Source organism: Macaca fascicularis, chromosome 5 (genome assembly GCF_037993035.2).
Source record: "Macaca fascicularis isolate 582-1 chromosome 5, T2T-MFA8v1.1".
NCBI lineage: Eukaryota > Metazoa > Chordata > Mammalia > Primates > Cercopithecidae > Macaca > Macaca fascicularis.
In genome coordinates, this window is record NC_088379.1 from 16,986,810 (window position 1) to 17,007,838 (window position 21,029).

At 35.6% G+C, this 21,029-nt stretch overlaps 1 protein-coding gene across 2 annotated transcripts in view; it reads left to right on the forward strand.

Moving 5' to 3' along the window:
* The window catches only part of NCAPG (non-SMC condensin I complex subunit G), a 32,698-nt gene that overhangs the window by 999 nt on the left and 10,670 nt on the right, over positions 1–21,029 (forward strand). The window contains exons 2-13 of one of the 2 annotated variants that reach the window (XM_005554547.4): positions 270–473; positions 959–1,187; positions 3,017–3,162; positions 3,434–3,518; positions 5,443–5,635; positions 6,116–6,265; positions 11,105–11,245; positions 11,776–11,899; positions 13,089–13,178; positions 13,501–13,680; positions 16,703–16,813; positions 19,375–19,494. In XM_005554547.4, the coding sequence (XP_005554604.1) occupies positions 270–473; positions 959–1,187; positions 3,017–3,162; positions 3,434–3,518; positions 5,443–5,635; positions 6,116–6,265; positions 11,105–11,245; positions 11,776–11,899; positions 13,089–13,178; positions 13,501–13,680; positions 16,703–16,813; positions 19,375–19,494 (1,773 nt within the window). The remainder of the gene's footprint in view (positions 1–269; positions 474–958; positions 1,188–3,016; positions 3,163–3,433; positions 3,519–5,442; positions 5,636–6,115; positions 6,266–11,104; positions 11,246–11,775; positions 11,900–13,088; positions 13,179–13,500; positions 13,681–16,702; positions 16,814–19,374; positions 19,495–21,029) is intronic. The other variant, XM_065544820.1, reaches the window with a different exon arrangement.

Sequence of the window (21,029 nt, forward strand, 5' to 3'; positions counted from 1 at the left end):
CTTATTGAGAATTCAAAGATATTGAAAAAAACAATCAAAGGAATCTTTTTACTGTCAAAAGTCAAGCTCGTGTACTCCCATTATAGCCTGGAGAGAAATTCATGCAAATTAATTGCCCTTTTGCTGGTTTGGATAATTAAGAGTTTACTAAATAAAGATTTTAATTTGTCTGCATTATTATGGCTAGTGCTTTCAGAAGTCTTAGGGTGATGTTGGGAATAAAGGATTTCTGTCGGTGCAGTTTATGAAGGGTTTCTTTTGTCTTTCAGATGGATGATAAAACAGTTTTTCATGAGGAGTTCATACATTACCTTAAATATGTTATGGTGGTCTATAAACGTGAACCAGCTGTGGAGAGGGTAATAGAATTTGCAGCAAAGTTTGTTACCTCATTTCACCAATCGGATATGGAAGATGATGAGGAAGAGGAAGATGGTGGCCTTTTAAATTATTTGTTTACTTTTCTCTTAAAGGTACTATGAAAATGATAGCTTTGGGAGGGATTTTAGAAAATTTTGCCACTTAGAGTCGTGGGAGTTTGTATGTTTTTGACAATGAAATATCTAGTGATTTAAAAAATCTGAATGAGTCTACGTTTTATGGGAAATATTAGAATTATCATTATGATTAAAAAGTGGACTTTAACTCCAACATTAAATTTTTAATGACCTCTTTAAACCAGTTCTCCTATGTTTATTTTAAATGAGTTCTGTATTTTAGAAGCTGCTACACAGAGGACTATGTAACTTAGCAAAGACTTCTTTCAGACTGTTTATTTTGAGACTGTATAAAATACATATTTGCTATACATATGGACCAAGGTAGCATTATAAGTTCTCTTCAGGAAATGAATTGTTGTTGTAACTTCTTGCATTCTGAATATATAGAGTTCAGATAATATTGATTATTTGGGAGTGGTATGTGACTATGAATAAGTTTTGATTTGTTTCTGTTTTAGTCTCATGAAGCAAACAGCAATGCAGTGAGATTTAGAGTGTGCCAGCTCATAAACAAGCTTTTGGGAAGTATGCCAGAAAATGCTCAGATTGATGATGATGTGTTTGATAAAATTAATAAAGCCATGCTTATTAGATTGAAAGATAAGATTCCAAATGTGAGAATACAGGCAGTTCTGGCGCTTTCACGACTTCAGGATCCCAAGGATGATGAATGCTCAGTGGTTAATGGTGTGTGTAGTTTCCTAAATCTTTTTCAGATTTGTTGATTTTGTTAAATTCTCAGTATTTGAAACTTTTTATTATGGTCTATACATATGAAGAGTATCGGTAATTAATATATGATTCAGATAAAAAAAAAAACATCTAAGTAGCAACCACCCAGCTTAAAAAAAATAATCAGTACTTGCATCCTATCCCAGCTGCATTCCTGTCCCTCAGAAGTAACTATTATCCTCAGTTTTGTGTTAATTAGTCTCTTGCTTAAATTAAAAAATTTTTTTTTACATAAATCACATATGTCTATCTTAATGTTTTCCTATCATTTTGTGTAAATCATGCTGTATGTATATATTTAGCAGCCAGTTATATTTCTATATAATACCTGTTACTGTGTTTTGCCGATTTTTTCATTGGGTTTTTAATTTAAAATACTATTTAAAAAAATTCATTTGCATTCTTTATATATTTTGAAAAGAAATCCTTGGGTCATATGAATTGTATATCTCTTTCTGCTTTAGGTGGCTCATTGGGGTATCATTGTTTCACTCCCTTTGGGATATCTTTTTTTTTGAACAGAAATTCTTATGTCAAAAATATAAATCTCTGCCATTATGATTTGTATTTTTTAAATCTCTTTTTAAAGGAGTTTTTCTTACCTCTGGGGTCATAAAGATAGTTGTATTTCATTTTTCTATATATGCCTAGGTATGTTTTAGGCACTCTTCTGTCCTCTTTGTCCCTGTTACCAGTTTTATAATCACTGGTATATTTATCACTATAGTAGTTGGTATTTTTTTTGGTGTTAAAATATACCCATAATAATATTGTGTAAAACATAGATATTTGTTTTTTGTTTTTTGAAAAGGTAGCTGCTTTATTTTTTAATTTTTTTAAAATTATTATTATACTTTAAGTTCTAGGGTACATGTGCATAACGTGCAGGTTTGTTACATATGTATACTTGTGCCATGTTGGTGTGCTGCACCCATCAACTAAACATAGATATTTGATAGTCAACATGTACTTAATAATTGAGTGGGAAAGATGTGAGAAGTACAGATAAATATATTTAAATATAAGAAATGAGTTTGTTTCAATGAATAAAACCAAAAAATATTTCCTTTTAGGTCTCATTAAAAAACCAAAATAATGGGCCCTTATAAAGCCATATCAGTTTAAAATAAACTGCTATATTAAGCTTTCTCTTAAATACTGAGGAGTAGCACAGACATAATCTTTATGATTAATTTACCATGACTGTTAGGGCTATTTGCTTTCACTTTTGGCCTTAGAGCCAGTCCGTTGACTAATTCCCCCTTGTGTCTTTAGAAGGGAAGTTGGTGACCTGTGCAGCAATGACTCAGGCCTGTAATCTCAGCACTTTGGCTCCAACCTGGGCAACATAGTGAGAAGGAAGTTGGTGGGAAAAAAACTTAATGTGTAAGGCTAAAAAAAGGACATTATTTCTATTATAGATGGGTTCTCACTCAGGCCGGATAGAAGAGGTGCGGCCTCAAACTCCTGGGCTTAAGTGATCCTTCCACCTCAGCCCCCTAAGTAACTGGAATCGCCACTACTATGCCTAGCTAATTTTTTATTTCAAAATTATTTTGTAGAGACAGGGGTCTTGCTATATTGCCCAGGCTGGTCTTGAACTCTTGGCTTCAAGCTCTTCACCTACCTTGGCCTCCCAAGTGCTGGTCATAGGCATTAGCCATCGTGCCCAGCCTATCTTTATCATATTAAAGGCATTTTAAAATATCAAAATGTGTGTTATTTTATGACTATAGTTAAATAAATAATTTCTTCAGTACCAAAATGTATTGCTTTATTTTTAGCATATGCTACTTTGATTGAAAATGATTCAAATCCAGAAGTTAGACGGGCAGTGTTATCATGTATTGCACCATCAGCAAAGACTTTGCCAAAAATTGTAGGGCGCACCAAGGATGTGAAAGAGGCTGTCAGAAAGCTGGCTTATCAGGTAAATAAGTTCAGTGTCTTGTGTTGGCATATTCTTAAGGGACAAGAAGCCATTTTCTTAAAGTGCCTTTGAAAAATACTTGGCATGTAATAATTTCTTCAATTGAGGTTTTATGGAGAACACAGGTGATTTAGGTAGAATCTTACTGTATTAAGTGTGTTACCAGGTATTAATGTTGGAGATCCTGGGTAATTTTCTAAGATGGTGATGTTCTTATGAAATCTGTAAATTGTGTTGAGGTTAATGACCATCTTTATAAATTATTTTTAAGGTTTTAGCTGAAAAGGTTCATATGAGAGCTATGTCCATTGCTCAGAGAGTAATGCTCCTTCAACAAGGTCTTAATGACAGATCAGGTAAGATAAACAACTTTATATATACAAAACTTTAGTAGATTTTGAGGTTAGACTTAACAAGGTTTAGGAAAAAAGTGTCAGATCAGGTCAAGTAAGCCTGCCAGTCCCATGAACCTGGTGAAATTTATCTTGATGTATTATATAGAAAACGTAGGGCTAAAGATCTTGATATGTATATATTTTTGAGACGGAGTCTCGCTCTATCACTCAGACGAGTGCAGTGGCTCCATCTTGGCTCACTGCAATGTCCGCCTTCTGGTTTCAAGTGGTTCTCCTGCCTCAGCCTCCTGAGCAGCTGGGATTACAGGTGCACATCACCATGCCTGGTTAATTTTTATATTTTTGTAGAGACGGGGTTTCACCATGTTGGCCAGTCTGGTCTTGAACTCCTGACCTCAAGTGATCCACCTGCTTTGGCCTCCCAAAGTGTTGGGATTACAGGCGTGAGCCACCGCATCCAGCCAAGATCTTGGTATTTTGAAGGAGCAGAGCTTATTTCTTTCACCCTTTCTGTGTTTTACAGATGGAGAAACAATACTTAAGTCTGTAGAGCTAATTCATGTTAGAAGTAGGAAAAGATCTGTTTGCCCTCTCTTCCTTAAAAAAAAAAAATGCTGTTCCTTATGTGTATACCTTGGTATGAATGTGTTCTGTGTATCAGAAACAACAGTTAGGAATGGTCAGACCAGTATAATTTTCCTTTTTTTTTTTTTTCTGTTAGAGTAGCATTCCCCAACATTTTTGGCACCAAGTATCGATTTCATGGAAGTTTTTCCACAGAGGGTGGACTGGATGGTTTCCAGATGAAACTGTTCCATCTCAAATCATCAGACATTACTTAGATTCTCATAAGGAGCGCGCACCCTGGATACCTCATGTGCGCAGTTCATAATAGAGTTCCTGCACCTAAGAGAATCTAATGCGTCTGCTGATCTAACAGTAGGAAGAGCTCAGGCGGTAATGCTCATTAGACCACGGCTTACCTCCTGCTGTGCGGCCCGGTTCCTAACAGGCCACAGACTGGTACTAGTCCATGGCCCAGGGGTTGGGGAGCCTAAGACAATCTGCTTATAAGAATGATATTTTTTGAAATTTTTAACTCCCACGAGAAGGCCAAGATGGCTGTATTGTGCTATAGTGAGAAAACCGACTTGAGTTTGAAAGCATTGTCAGAGAATTAATTACTAGGATGACCTTAAAAGCTAAGACTAAGGTTCATTCGGTGATGTATGCTTGTATAGTTCACTACTGCAAATAGCAATTGTATAATAGATGAAATCAGGTAACAAGTGAAATAATAGCTATTACATATTTTGGGCTAACACCTGAAGCTCATTGAACCCAGGGGAGAAGGAATGTAAAGATATTTGTGTAGGCTGTGGTATTTCGTGCTGAGCCTTTTCCATTTTTATTTGTAAGTGGCCATCACAGTGACTTTTGCAGTATCACGGTACTTCTTTTTTTTTTCCCTTTAATATGCTTAGTTGGCTGGGCGCTGTGGCTCACACTTGTAATCCCAGCACTTTGGGAGGCCAAGGCAACTGGATCACGAAGTCAAGATATTAAGACCATTCCCGCCAACATGGTGAAACAAAAATTAGCTGGGCGTGGTGGCGCACGCCTGTAGTCTCAGCTACTCAGGAGGCTGAGGCAGGAGAATCGCTTGAACCCAGTAGGTGGAAGTTGCAGTGAACCGAGATGGTGCCACTGCACTCGAGCCTGGTGACAGAGCGAGACTCTGTCTCAAAAAAAAAAAAAAAAAAAGTATATATATATATATATATATATATCTCCCCTTAGTTGTGCCTCTTAACCTCTATTATTTCTATTGTAAATATTGACTTTGTTAATTAAAATAGACAAAATACAAGAGATGGAAGCTAGAGGGAGCCTTTGTTCACCTATGTTTCAAATGACTCAATAGATGCTGTGAAACAAGCTATGCAGAAGCATCTTCTCCAAGGCTGGTTACGGTTCTCTGAAGGAAATATCTTACAGTTGCTTCATCGGTTGGATGTAGAAAATTCTTCTGAAGTGGCAGTCTCTGTTCTCAATGCCTTGTTTTCAATGACTCCTCTCAGTGAACTGGTGGGACTTTGTAAAAACAATGATAGCAGGTACATAAAGGATTCATTCTTTGAAATGTAATACTGATTAACTTATGCAATTAATTTTTTTTCATCCCCATAGCTTAAGATTATATTAATACCTTTAATCTTATCTCTCTCTTGTTTTCTTTTAGTCTGATGAATATCTTTTTTCCCTTCCTTTTGCCCCTCCTGGTGTAAGAACTTGTTGCTTTATCATAGACTATCTACTTTAGCTAAGTGTTTTCCCCCCTTCAATTTCTTACTTTGATTTTTGAATTAGCCTACCATGAGAAAATCCAGCAACATGCACCCCTAGTATATGTTTGCTTATTTGGTTCTTTTTTGTTCTAAGTTTCTTCATTCCTTTTTGTGTGGATACATTAATGACTAATTAAAAGGATAGTGTGGAAGTTTTAAAGCAAATGTTCTTATTCCCATTTTTGTACTATTCCATTTTTAATGATAAAAAGATCATGCTTTCTCTTACACTCTTTCTTTTAAATGAAGGAAATTGATTCCAGTGGAAACATTAACTCCTGAAATTGCTTTGTATTGGTGTGCCCTTTGTGAATATTTGAAATCAAAAGGAGATGAAGGTGAAGAATTTTTAGAGCAGATTTTGCCAGAGCCTGTAGTATATGCAGACTATTTACTGAGGTAAATTTTTTTTCTTTTAGTTTGGAAAGTGATTGTGTTGCTGCATGTGTCAACCTTCCAGCTCCCTTCCTCAAAGTCATGCTTAATTGTGAATAGGTTAAAAATCCGTTTTTTGTACATGCAGGGGTAGTTATATACATTGAGTCTTTTTGAATATCTTGTGCTGGTCTGTATACTGAAAGAGCAAGTCACTATGTTTAGGATCATTTCTTCAAAACTGTTAAGATATAAGTATGACCATTTCTGCATAAAGTTGATAATGATGATATATTATTTCTGAAATTGGTTGGCACATTTTCTGTTAAGTGTCAGATAATAAATATCTTAGGGTCCTGTGGGCCATACCGTCTGTCACAATGACTCAACTCTGCCATGGTATCGTAAAAGCAGCCAAAGACAATGTAAATAACTGTTTTTCAAGAAAACTTTTATTGACTTTTATGGCCACTAAATAGTTGAACTTTAATATTCGTGTGTTAGCAAAATAAGAAATTAAAAAAAATGATCAGTTAAAAATTTAAGATATTCTTAGCTTGCAAGCTATATAACAGGTAGTAGTCTGGATTTGATACACGAACCATTGTTTTCCAGTTTACAGCGTGGATCTTTGTGGCCAGTTTTATTTATTCAAAACTTACTATCTGGCTTCATGTTTTAAAGTTTTTTCAAAAACAATTTGGATTATCATAATTATACTTATTAAGAAATTATTTGGATTACTTTATTTCACTTTAAAATTATATAAGAAAAATATGAATGCATTCTTGTCAAAATTCAAATACAGAGGTATATAGAATAAAAATGTGGAATCCCCCTTTTATTTCCTATTTCCTCAATCCCACTGATTAGCAACTAAGTGTAGATTCTAGCAACCCTTAGAATTAGCAACTAAAAAATATAGGGTATATATTCAAACCTCTTTCTCTGCATTTATATGCATTTTTTGAATATAGTTTCTTTAAAAATATAACACTGTATATATACTGTTTTTTTTTTCAGCTGATACCTGAGATCATTATATATTGGTACATATATAATGTAATAGATGCTGTTACAGTCTTAACAGCATATCTTTCCATAGTATGGTGGTAACATTTAATTTATTCCTCTGTTGATGGACATTTAGGATGTTTCCATTTTTCCCTGATAAAAGCAAAAGTATGTTAAACTTCCTTTACATTTTTGGGTACCTTTGGGGGTTAATTCCAAGAAATAAGTTGCTACACCAAAGGATAATATATGTATATTTTGAGAGATATTGGTATGTAGGTTTTTAACTCTAACTTCTATGCTTTTTTTTTTTGAGACAGAGTCTTGCTCTGTCGCCAGGCTGGAGTGCAGTAGTGCGATCTCGGCTCACTGCATCCTCCGCCTCCCGGGTTCAAGCGATTCTCTTGCCTCAGCCTCCTGAGTAGCTGGGACTACAGGCACGTGCCACCATGCCCAGCTAATTTTTGTAATTTTAATAGAGATAGTATTTCACCATGTTGGCCAGGATGGTCTTGATCTCTTGACCTCGTGATCAGCCTGCCATGGCCTCCCAAAGTGCTGGGATTACAGGTGTGAGCCACAGTGCCCAGCCTGATGTATTTTTTTAAAAAAAGCTTCCATATAATATTAATTATGGGCCTGAATTATCTGTATGAAATAACACTTCTCTGCTTTTGTTTAAAATGATCTCACATAGATGTTAGGCAGCAAAGCTGTGCATGCCTCTAAATTTCCCCCACAAAAATCCTAAATCTAGGATAAGTATCTCAAATATGAGCCAGTAGGGAAACTATAGCTCAAGCCCATATTAACATCATGAAGAACCTGTGTGAATCTAATGAGCGTTTTAATGTTAATTATTTCAGACTTTGACGTTTAATTAGGGAATTCATTATAATGCTGTTTGGGCCATGTTGAAATGTTTCCAAAAGGAATGAGTTTGTGGCAAAGTTTAATAATATGTATTAATATAAAAGAAGTTTATAGGAGGTAGTGAAAATACAAGAAAATATGAGGAAATATTAAATATTTAAATGGCATAAAGCGGGAGGAGTTTTCCTCAAGGACAGCATCAGAAGGTGACTTGTTAAGAGCTTGTTCCTCCCTTCTGAAAGGTCAGGGATTAACATTTCCTTTGTCACTCAGTCTTTGAGTTTTGAAGTAAGGAACTTTAACCTCATTGGCTTATTTTCTTCACCTTTAAAGAGGAAAACTTTCGGCCAGGTGCGGTGGCTCACGCCTGTAATCCCAGCACTTTGGGAGGCCGAGGCAGGCGGATCATGAGGTCAGGAGATCGAGACCATCCTGGCCAACATAGTGAAACCCCGTCTCTACTAAAAATACAAAAAATTAGCTGGGCATGGTGGCGGGCGCCTGTATTCCCAGCTACCTGGGAGGCTGAGGCAGGAGAATGGCATGAACCCGGAAGGCAGAACTTGCAGTGAGCTGAGATAGCGCCATTGCACTCCAGTCTGGGCGACAGAGTGGGACTCTGTCTCAAAAAAAAAAAGAGGAAAACTTTCAGAAATTTACTTTAGTGATTGTTGAAAGAATACCTGAAAAATAGAATGACTGTCTTTTTGGAGCAATATGACTAGATGGGATTAGTATACTTGAGTACAGAAACAAATTGACAAATTGTTTCCTGATAATCTCAGGAATATAGTTTCAGACATATTGTATGTTTTAGGCAGTAGATTCAATGACTGAGAACTCTGATGTGAAACAATTTAGGTTAACCGAGGTGCTCACTTAAAGAGCAAACAAGGACGTGAGGATTATCAAACTAGAGTAAGTAAAAAGGACAACAATAAAATTTGTTGAAAGCCGTCTTAAGTATAAATTCTTAGACTTTAAAATACTTTCTTGAGTGGTCTCTTCATTATAATAAATATCTTTACAAATGGTTAAGAGAAGATGTCATGGTAACTAAAATTGGTGGGTCAGTTTTAAGTTGTATTTATGCAGTTGGGGATTTTTAATCTATAAATTAAACAACTGTTTGAATTTACTTAAAAAAATACCCTCGGCCAAGATGCTATGCATTTTGCTAAAGCTGGGCGGGAGAAGTGGGGAGAGATCCAAAGATGAGTATAAATGAAGGTTTTCTTTTAGCCTGTCAGAAAAGAGTAACTCTACTGATTGGTTGATTTTGATAGTTATCAGTTGTGTAGTTTTCCTTAGTTTCCTACTAGAACCCAAAGGGTGGCTGATGTCTTGAAAGTCCTAATCTTGTGGCCAGAAATTTATGAGCTTTTATTTACTCTTGGTCATCACCTTGTAATACATGAGAATATACTCATTCATTATACAATATACCACAATTTCTGTAACTTGATTTTTGTTCACTTTTTTTTTTGGAGATGTAGTCTTGCTTTGTTGCCCAGGCTGGAGTGCAGTGGCGTGATCTTGGCTCACTGCAGCCTCTGCCTCCCAGGTTCAAGCAATTCTTCTGCCTCAGCCTCCTGAGTAGCTGGGATTACAGGTGCCCACCACCACATTCGGCTAATTTTTGTATTTTTAGTAGAGATGGGGTTTCACCATGTTGGTTAGGCTGTTTTTGAACTGACGTCAAGTGATCCGCCCGCCTTGGCCTCCCAAAGTGTTGGGATTACAGGTGTGAGCCACTGTGCCTGGCGACATTTTTTAAATGACATTTTTGATCAGGATTGTTTTTCATGTTACTTCCATCTTAAAGGCACTTCAGTAAGCATAAACTCTTAGTTCTACTTTTAAGTAGCTTTTTAAATTCCACACAAAAAGCAGAGGCTACTGAATATACAGCCCTCTTGGTGAGGATTATAAAGGGCTTTAGTTTGGGTGGTGATGTCTGTAGTAAGAATAAAAGGGTGAAATAAAAGGTAGCTGATGGTGGTGGGATATACAGAGATTAGTAGGGTTCCTAAGAAATAATAATAAACATTTGTGAAATTGTTTATGTTTTTCTGATTTTTTCAAAAAAGTTAATTGTGTTCATGGATTACTTGTGTAATTATTGTTACAATTGTTTAAAATAAAAGAATAATTAGGCATGATGAAGATTAGATCTTTTTTTTTTTTTTTTTTTTTGAGATGGTGTCTTGCTCTGTCACCCAGGCTAGAGTGTAGTGGTGTGATCCTGGCTCACTGCAACCTCCGCCTCCTGGGTTCAAGCAATCCTCCTGCCTCAGCCTCCCGAGTAGCTGGGATTATAGGTGCCCACCACCATTCTCAGCTAATTTTTTTGTATTTTTAGTAGAGAATGGGGTTTCATCATCTTGGCCAGGCTGGTCTCGAACTCCTGACCTTGTGATGCACCTGCCTCGGCCTCCCAAAGTGTTGGGACTACAGGTGTAAGCCACTGTGCCTGGCTGAAGATTAGATCTTTATGACTAATTGGATTTTTGGGCAGGGGATTCAGAACTTGATAGATACTTCTTGACTTATAGTGGGGCTACATCATAAGTCAAATGAGTTTAATTCTCAGATAAACTCATCCTAAAGTTGAAAATTGTAAGTTGGACCATGTGTAATTGGGGACCATCTATAATTGGGAGAATGCTAGTGACATTGAAATAATTAGTTATCAGTTAGACATAAATATGTACCTTTTGAAAATTTCCCATAGAAAATTTGACTCACTATTGAAAATACATTTTCCAAATTCTTTTGATTCATCTATAAGTTTGTTTGCAAAAGTTAATGACGGTGGCATAGAATTGAGTTTGTAGACCAAATTACATGGTATAGACATGTATGTATTTAGACTAACATGACCTGAAAATGCCCCTTTTCTGACCTAATGGTGGGAATCAACTCTTGTTTGATGTTTCTTAACAGATTCTACTTTATTAATTCTGCTTGTTTTAGTTATATGCAGAGCATTCCAGTTGTTAATGAAGAACACAGAGGTGATTTTTCCTATATTGGAAATTTGATGACAAAAGAATTCATAGGTCAACAATTGATTCTAATTATTAAGTCTTTGGATACCAATGAAGAAGGAGGAAGGTATGTTTAAATGTTAACTCTCATTCTAATTTGCCCTTCTAATTTGTTATAGTGAAATATAGTCCTTTTACAATATAACTAAACATATTTACCCTAGCTCTCTAAAGTGGTTTTTTCCCTTTTGCTTTTCCCTTTTGCCTTCTATGTATTTCCATATATACACATACATTTATATTTCTAGTTCAATTTCTTCAGAATAAATCAATGAAATTGCAGTTTTTGGTTAAAAGTTTCTGTTTAGATTTATTAAGGCTAGTAGCATTTTCTAAAAGGTTTAATCATTTCTGGTATTTTGTCATTTTATCCTATTGATTTATTAAAAATCATAGGGTGTTTTATAAAAAATTTTTGTGTGTGGAATGAGAATATTTGACCTAAAGTCTGTACATACAGAGTTTTGTACCTATTATAGTGATAAACCTAAGTGAAAGAACTGAAACAAACATAATTAAGTCTGCAGAGTAGGTGAATGTTAGACATAAAACATGTTTCGTCATAATGATATTTAAATTAGTTCTTTTTGACTGCAGAAAAAAACTGCTGGCTGTTTTACAGGAGATTCTTATTTTACCCACAATCCCAGTATCCCTGGTTTCTTGTCTTGTTGAAAGACTACTCCACATCATTATAGATGATAATAAGAGAACACAAATTGTAAGTAATTTTCCTCATTGTTGATAAAGAGGTTTTGGTCAATGACATTGAATACTGTCTTATTTTCTCTTTAGAACGTTTTGTTTTGTCTTTGTTTTGTTTTAGTTTTGTCTCTTTAATGAGTTTTAAAATTTCTTAAAACCAATTATCTATCTCTTACATACACAGAATGTTTTTAAAAATCACCTTCTTCCTCTTAGTGTACCTGTTATTGTTGAATCAGTTTGAAATGGAGCAGGTTTGGTAGGAAGTTACAAGTGGGGTATGGTTTTGTCCATGAGGCACTGGGTGCTAGTGTTTTTGAGAGCTTACTCAAATTATACATACTTGGGTTTAGAATCTCCTCTGACACGTTCTGGCTTTGTGGCCTTGGACAAGTTATTCTGCCTTTTTACATGTCTGCAAATAAGAATAGCAATGAAATCTACCTTTCATTGTTCAATGAGGTATTGTTCATAAAAGTATTGTTCTATATTGCTTGATAAATACAGAAATAATTGTTTACTATCATACTATTTCAGTTCTATTTTTTTCTGGCATAGCCAAAAAAGACAGATCTATATCATTTATTTCGTAAAAATCATGTAATTTCAGTTGCAGGTTAATTCACAGGTCATCTCTTCCATCCTCTCCTTATATATACACCCCTTCTACAACATACTTAGTTGTTATTCAGCATCTGCTTAAATACTTTTATTTGGGAGGCAGCCTTTTCCTGATCAACCAGTTCTAATATACAAGTGGTTCTGAAAGGAAAGTCTTTCCTTATGCTGTTATTTATGCATTGTTTACCCAAAGGAAGAATAAAAGGATATTCCATTTTTCTGTGTTTAAATCCTACAGAGCTGAACAAGACAAGGGTTGAGGATTTCAGGCAGAGAATTTATTAGTGTCTCATCTTAAGCACCATAAATCATTTTTCTGTTTTTCAAACATTATATGAGGGATAATTTACTTTCAGTGTCTGTGTGCCTATTTACTTTCCATTCAAATAATTTCATTTTGTAGTCAGATGTATTTTTTTTTTCTAAAATTGTCTAGCAAACAGAGTATGTGCTATTTCTATCTGTATATTTTTGCTCTATTATTCAATATATGGTGGATACTACTTGGAGTTTTATATAGAATTTTGATACTATTTGCTGATATATCAAACATATATTAAAGCATGTACTCTGAATCTTATCAGGTTACAGAAATTATCTCAGAGATTCGGGCGCCCATTGTTACTGTTGGTGTTAATGATGATCCAGCTGATGTGAGAAAGAAAGAACTCAAGGTAAGTCTCTTTTAAATGAAAGAAGTGCTTGAGTGTAATGTAGTTGTACAAGTCTATTCTTTCCTCTTGCTGTGCAGTTCTGAAATGTTTCTCACATAGTCAAATTATTGTTTAATTGTTAAACTATAAGAATATTTAAAATGTTACCACATATGTCAGTCTCAGATATGCAGATCTCTGTGTCAGGAAAATTATGAGTTTGCATATGCCTGACTCATTAAATTCTGGGCAGTTGAGATATTAAATAATGTGTCTGAATTGCTACAGATACTCATATTAACAGTTTTTGTTCAATGTTGAAACAATTTATATCTTCCCTTAGATGGCTGAAATAAAAGTTAAGCTTATTGAAGCCAAAGAAGCTTTGGAAAATTGCATTACCTTACAGGATTTTAATCGGGCATCAGAATTAAAAGAAGAAATAAAAGCATTAGAAGATGCCAGAATAAACCTTTTGAAAGAGACAGAGCAACTTGAAATTAAAGAAGTCCACATAGAGAAGGTACAGGTAACTTTTTTCATACTAAATCTCAGGTGTTATTAATCATCTCAACTAAATCTTATTTTCTCTAACTTCTAGAATTGCCAAAATATATTTACTTTGAGCACTTTATAACAGTGACATGAATTAAAATGAAAAAAGTTTTTCCCTGTTTCTATTTTTGGACTTTGAAAGGCCTTAATTAACTTTAATTATTGTAGGTAGGACTTTATTTGCTTCCTTGTCATGCTAATCTCTAGAATCCGAAGTATTTCTTACCAGGGAAGCTAGCTTTCCAGTGGTTCACATCTGAGTTTTCTGGTATTTTTGTCTTGAATGGTTTAAAAAAGGAAAATAGATCCATTTTTCTCTTATTTGTGGAAGATCCATGACCTTTCTTTTTTATTGCTAGCAAAATAATTTCTATGGTAACTGCATTTTTTAAAACTAAATTACTTTTGTGTTTTTAGAAAAAGCTAAGCAGCTTTGTTATTTTTGATGACATACTAAACTTATATGTCTAGTAACATTTAAAGCTTGCTTTTCAGTAGTTTGTTTTTTAAAAAATCAGTTTGTTGGCCGGGCGCGGTGGCTCCCGCCTGTAATCCCAGCACTTTGGGAGGCTGAGGCGGGCGGATCACAAGGTCAGGAGATGGAGACCATCCTGGCTAACACGGTGAAACCCCCTCTCTACTAAAAATACAAAAAATTAGCCAGGCGCGGTGGCGGGCGCCTGTGGTCCCAGCTACTCGGGAGGCCGAGGCAGGAGAATGGGGTGGGCCCGGGAGGCGGAGCTTGCAGTGAGCGGAGATCGCGCCACTGCGCTCCAGCCTGGGCGACAGAGCAAGACTCCCGTCTCCAAAAAAAAAAAAAATTAGTTTTTTAAAGTAGTCTCTTAAATGGATTCTTTCTTTCCTCCCTAAAGAAATTTTTTGTTAATGGTATTGATACCGTTCTGTCTTATAACAAATGATAAATGTGTAAACATAAGATAGGTATCAATTAATATTTGATATTAACTTTAATTTCTTTTGTGATCTTGCCTTTTCTAATGAACATCATTTTATTGTGATTTTGGGATGTGTTGATTAGAGTATTCTCAGAAAAAGAATGCTAAATAGGAGACTCTATAGGAGAGTTTCATGACTTATGTTTCTGATCTCTTTGGCTATAGACATCCCAACTCCAGCACCCACCTTTCCAGAGAGTATGCCTGAATTTTATTTTTATTACTGGTGGCTTTTATTTGACAAAGTCTGTGGGCCATTATAGGCTATTAAATTTGGAAAGTAAATTTAAAGCAAAAACTGAAAATATCATCTGAAAAATGACAAACTGTAGCTTAAAATTCTAAAATTAGCAAAAGTAGTCTATCATGGTTAATATAATCTGTTTAACTTGACTCGCTTTGATCATTTATGTGTCTGTTTGTCCTGTTTGAGGGCTACAAATCTGTTAAGATGCAACTGCAACAGAGCATAATGGATGCTATGGTCAGGGAAGTATAGAGGTTTTATGGAGAGGTATCTAATGCTGGTAGAGTATTGTTGGCTTCCCCAGAGGAAGACATGTTTTATCCTGAGATTAGAATAAAAATAACAATATAATCTAACAGTTAGAGGATACTTTTTCTGTGGTAGTCACAGCATCAATTACTTCACAAATGTGAATTCATTCTTTTCTTACTATAGGCCTATGAGGTTGGTACTATTATTATCTTCATTTTACAAAGGGCAAGTAACTCGCCAAAAATCACACAGATAGTAAATGGTGGAGGCAGGATTTAAACCCAAGAAGTGGCTCTAGACTTGTGCTTGTGACTCACTCTGTGCTGTCTCTCCTCAATGAATTATGGAGGGAATGTTGTAGACAGATGGAACAACATCTGTGATGGTCCAGAAGTTAAAGAATACCTGTTGTGTTTTAAAACTTCAGGTCCATGTGACTAGAGAATTGACGGGGAGAGGCAGGAGAGAAATCTGGGGAAAAATTAAGACCTAGGTCACGTAAGGCCTTGCGTAAACAATACTAAAAATTTTGTATTCTAAGGATCATGGTGAACCACTAGTATTTTAAGTGGTTAGGTAAGTCTTATGTCTCAGATCACTGTTGTTTAGGAAATGGATTGGAGAGTAGTAAAAGCTTAGACAGGCATAATAGTTGGGAGACTTAGAGTAGGGTTGGGAGACTTACAGATGGTGGTAGTCTGAACAAGATAATGACAGTGGATGTGGAAAGTAGTGATGAACTTCAGAGGTATTTAGAAATTAGTAACAGGGAGAAAAGGGAGTCAGGAATGTATCTTAGGTCTTTTGGTTTAGACAACTGGGTAGATGGTGATGACGGCATGAAGTTAGAGAACAAGGAAGAGGAGACATTTGTGTAATGATGAGTTCCCTTTTGGACATGTTGAGTTTGAGGAGACTGGAACATCCAAGAGGAGATGTCTTTTAGCAGTTGTATATATGAATCTGAAACTTAGAAAATAGCTGGGCTAGCTCATAGATGATAAACGAGGTTGTCAGGTTTTTTTTTTTTTTTTTGGAGATGATAATTAGGCAGGATGAAGATTAGACATTTTTTTTTTTTTTTTTTTGAGGCAACCCTCTGTCGCCCAGGCTGGAGCACAGTGGCATGATCTCAGCTCACTGCAACCTCCGCCTCCTGTGTTCAAGCCATTCTCGTGCCTCAGCCTCCCAAGTAGCTGGGACCACAGGTGTGCACCACCACACTAATTTTTGTGTTTTTAGTAGAGATGAAGTTTTGCCATGTTGATCAGGCTGGCCCCAAATTCCTGGCCTCAAGTGATCTACCCGCCATGGCCTCCCAAAGTGCTGGGATTACAGGTGTGAGCTGTTGCGCCTGGCTGAAGTTGTCAATTTTAAAATCCTGCCTCTACCATTTACTATCTGTGATAGCTGTAAGATCACCTACAGAGTCTATATAGAGGGACAGTATGCCCTACACAAAGCCCTGAGAAAGCAAACATTTAAGGGATGGGGAGAAGATATTACTAATGCTGAATATTTTGTCTTCATTTTAGAATGATGGTGAAACATTGCAGAAATGTCTTATTTTATGCTATGAACTGTTGAAGCAGATGTCCATTTCAACAGGCTTAAGTGCAACCATGAATGGAATCATCGAATCTTTGGTATGTTGATGGCCTCTTGGGCTTTATTTTAGTCCACTCCTTTCTTATTTTATAAGTAATATGTTCTTTAGAAATCAAAATAATGAAAAGATTACTGTCTTAAATATCTAAGTATAAATGATAAATATATATATATAGCAGTTACTTCATATTGTGAGGATTAAATAAGATAATGCCTGTAAAGGACCTGATATATAAGTTACAGTCTCTTAAAGATTTGAAAAAATGATTTTATACTGGAAAGAGATACCGAATATCTTCATTTTTTGAATAGTAAGAGAGGAGATACTGAAACATACCAGGAATATTTAAGTACTGGAATCGTGCTATGTAATGAGACTGAGACAATCATATTTTATGCCCTGGGAAAGGAATTTATTTATTATATTTAAAGGGCTTTTAAAATAACCCTTTGTAGGTAGTTCCCATAGGGACACAAGTACTGTAAGACTCTAGAACATTACTTTCTGATAAGGAATATAGTGCAAAGCATATGTAACTTTACATGTTTTAGTAACCACATTAAAAAAAAAAAGGATAATTTTAGTATGTTGAATATATCCAACTGTATTATTTGGATATATCCAGTATATCCAAAATATTAATCATTTCATTATTTACTCGTAAAACTGTTGCAATATTTTACATTCTGTTTTGCATACTAAGTCTTAGCACATCTTAAACTGGACTAGTCACATTTCAGGTGTTCAGTAGCCACATGAGGCTAATGGCCACAGTATTAGTGCACTGTTTTGTTGTTGTTTTTGATAGTACTACTCATTCGAAGCAAATTCTGTATGTAGCCAGGTTCTTACAGAAGTCTCTCAAAATTGTATTTACTTGGTACTAGTGAGAAATAGCCAATGAATATAATCTGAAGTCTAATTCCTTGGGTTGTCATGAGTTCCTGAATGCAGTAAAGAAAACCAGTTTTAATAGTTCAGAGCTTCTGGAGAAGTACTGTTTTGTACTCAACCATTAGAATTTAGCTTTATTTTTAGAAAAGCAGTTATCTTTAGTGAAAAGTGATGCTTAGTTTGTACTTGGGTATTTTATGTCTGGTCCTACAAAATTGAAGTAGTAAATATGAAGACTGTATATATGTGGGAAAGGATATACAGTGTTATATGAAGAAGAAACACAAAATTGAATGGTCACAATGATTTTAAGTGTATAAAAATCCGTGGTTAAAGACTGAAAGAGATTAGAGGAATATAAAAGATATTTGGATAAAAGTTGTATTTTTATGAAGTTACTGTGTTTTAAATAAAAGATTTAATAAATTATTCATTGGGAAAATCCAAATTATTCATTGAGCAAATATTTACTGAACATCTGTTACATACTAAGTGCTGGGAATAAAGTATACATGGTATACAAAATAGATACAGATTGCCCATGTTGATCTGGTCTAGTGAGAGGAGCATCAATTAAGTAAAGAAATAAGTGAAAGTTTGTGCTATTAGTGTTTGCTATGAAGAAGAGCTATATGGCCATATGTGAACTTATAATAACAGGATTTGACCTATTCTTGGAAGGTGACCCTGATCTGATATTTGAGTAGACATTATATGAAAAAGGAAGAGAAGACTGTTTAATATGGTAGCTGCCAGCCACACATGGCTTTTAAAAACTAGTCCAAAATGAGATATGCTGTAAGGATTAACAACATGTTGGGGGTTGAGCGTGGTGGTTCACACCTGTAATCTTAGTACATTGGGAGGCCAAGGCGGGCGGATGGCTTGAGCTCAGGAGTTTGAGACCAGCCTGGGCAACATGGTGAAACCCCATCTCTACAAAAAAAAAAAGAAAAATCAGCCAAATGTGGTGACTCGGGCCTGTGCTCTCAGCAACTTGGGAGGCTGAAGTGGGAGGATCACTTGAGCGTAGGAGGCTAAGGTTGCAGTGAGCCGAGATTGTGCCACTGCACTCCAGCCTGGGTGACAGTGTGAGACCTTGTCTCATAAAAAAGAAAAGAAAAGAAAAAACCATGTTGGGTTTCAAAGACTAGTACAAAGAACAGAAGGTAAGTTATCTTGTTAATAGTATTTACATTGATTAAATACTACAGATACAATATTTTGGTGATATTGAGTTAATAAATATATTAAAACTAGTTTCACTTTTTTTTTTTTTTTTAATGTGGCTACTAGAAAATTTAACATGACATATGTGGTTCCCATTTGTGGCTTCTATTATATTTCTGTTGGATAGCACTGAATCCAAACCAGACTAGTTGAACAAACTGAGCAAGAGGTAGCATGGTATAAGAAGACTGGAAAAGAAACTACACAATAGGGAATAGTATATATCATGTTAAGGAGTGTTTTATCTTGTTCTGTGAGCATTGGGAAGCTGTTGAGTCCCTTTTAGCAGGTGGAGGGGAGGTATCTCATGATCAGACCCTATTTCAGGAGGTCACTCTGGCTTTATTGTTCTGTTTTAGCAATTTAATACTTACCTTTTCTTTAAAAGTGAAAAATGACATCTTTGAGGTAATAGACAATAGGGAAATGAAGTAGATCTATGAAATTATATGGAAAATTTCTGATTCATTTTAGATTCTTCCTGGAATAATAAGTGTTCATCCTGTTGTAAGAAACCTGGCTGTTTTATGCTTGGGATGCTGTGGACTACAGAATCAGGATTTTGCAAGTAAACACTTCGTGTTACTATTGCAGGTAGGATTTATCTTGTGACAAATCTCAATTGTATTTTCTGAAATACTCTGTGGTGATAATGCTAATACTCTGAATTTATCTATTCTGGTGCTTATTGATGATGATGATTATTATGGATAATCTTTGGAGATGCAATACTTTTATCTTTTGTTTTCTTATTAAAATGTGTTTGTAGAAAAAGATGGAACGCCAATTATTTAATATGTGCTTTTAATTATTCACATAGCAAATACTTATGGAGTGCATATTATATGCCAGCAACTGTTCTAGACTTAGAAAAATAAAGTAGGTAGATAGTGAATAAAACAAGATAAAACGTGTTGTCTTAATGGAGCTTACATTCTAGAAGGGGAAACACACAGTGAAAAATATGTATACAATGTATCAGATAGAGAAAAATAAAGCAGAGAAGGGGACTAAGCAGTGGGAAGGAGGAGAGGGAACTGTTTGGTTGAGAAAGACCTCACTAATAAGTTGACATTTGAGCAAATACCAGAAGGAAGCCCAAGAGTGAACCACCTGGTTATCTGGATTTCCAAGGAGAGGCAAGAACAAGGGAAGAGGCCCTGGGGTGTAGGACTTTGGGTGTGTTCAAGGAACAAGAGAACATATGGCTAGGAAAGATTGAGCAAAGGGAAGAATAATAGGAAAGGGTTTGCTGGCAGCACGATGTCCATGTCTTCTGGAACCTTATAGACTGTAAAGACGTCAGCTTTCACTATAAATGAGATGGAAAGGAATTGGAGGGCTTTGAGTAGGGGATTGTTATGATCTGACTGGGCATAAAGTGGTGTAGACCAGGGAGGGGTTGGCAAACCTTTTGTGTATAGGGCCAGAGAGTGAATATTTTTAGATTTTTGCAGGCCATATGATCTGTCTGAACTACTCAGCTCTGCTTTTGTAGTGTGAAGACAGCTGTAGATAATACATGAATGAATTAGTATGGCTGTAGTCCAGTAAAACTTTATGGACACTGAAATTTGAATTTCATATAATTTTCACATGTAATAAATTTTTTTTTAACCAGTTGAAAATGCAAAACTTCCTAACTTGCAGGCTATGCAAAAACAGGTGGTTGAATGGATTTGAGCTGTTTGCAGATCCTTAGTATTAAATAGGGGTATAAGCATGGAAGCAGGGATACTACTAATAAGGAGGGTATTTGATAATCTAGGAAAGCGAAGGTGATGGTTTGGATGAGGGTTGTGGTTGTTGAGGTTGTGAGCAGGATGGTAATCTAAGTTTGAAAATTTAAGTCTAGGATTTGCTAATGAATCTGATGTGGTATGTGACAGAAAGGTAGAGGATAATTTAAAGATTTGCCCCAGAATAACTGGATGGATGAAGTTGACTTTTCCTATGATGGGGAATGCAGAGGAGCAGGTTTTATGGCAGATAGGATGAAATAAGGAGTTCAGTATTGGGCATGATAAGTTTACAGTTTAAGTTACAAGTGGATATATTGAATAGGCATTTATATGTGAGTTTGGAGTATAGGGGAGAGGTCCAAGATGGTGAAATGGAAGTCTTTATTC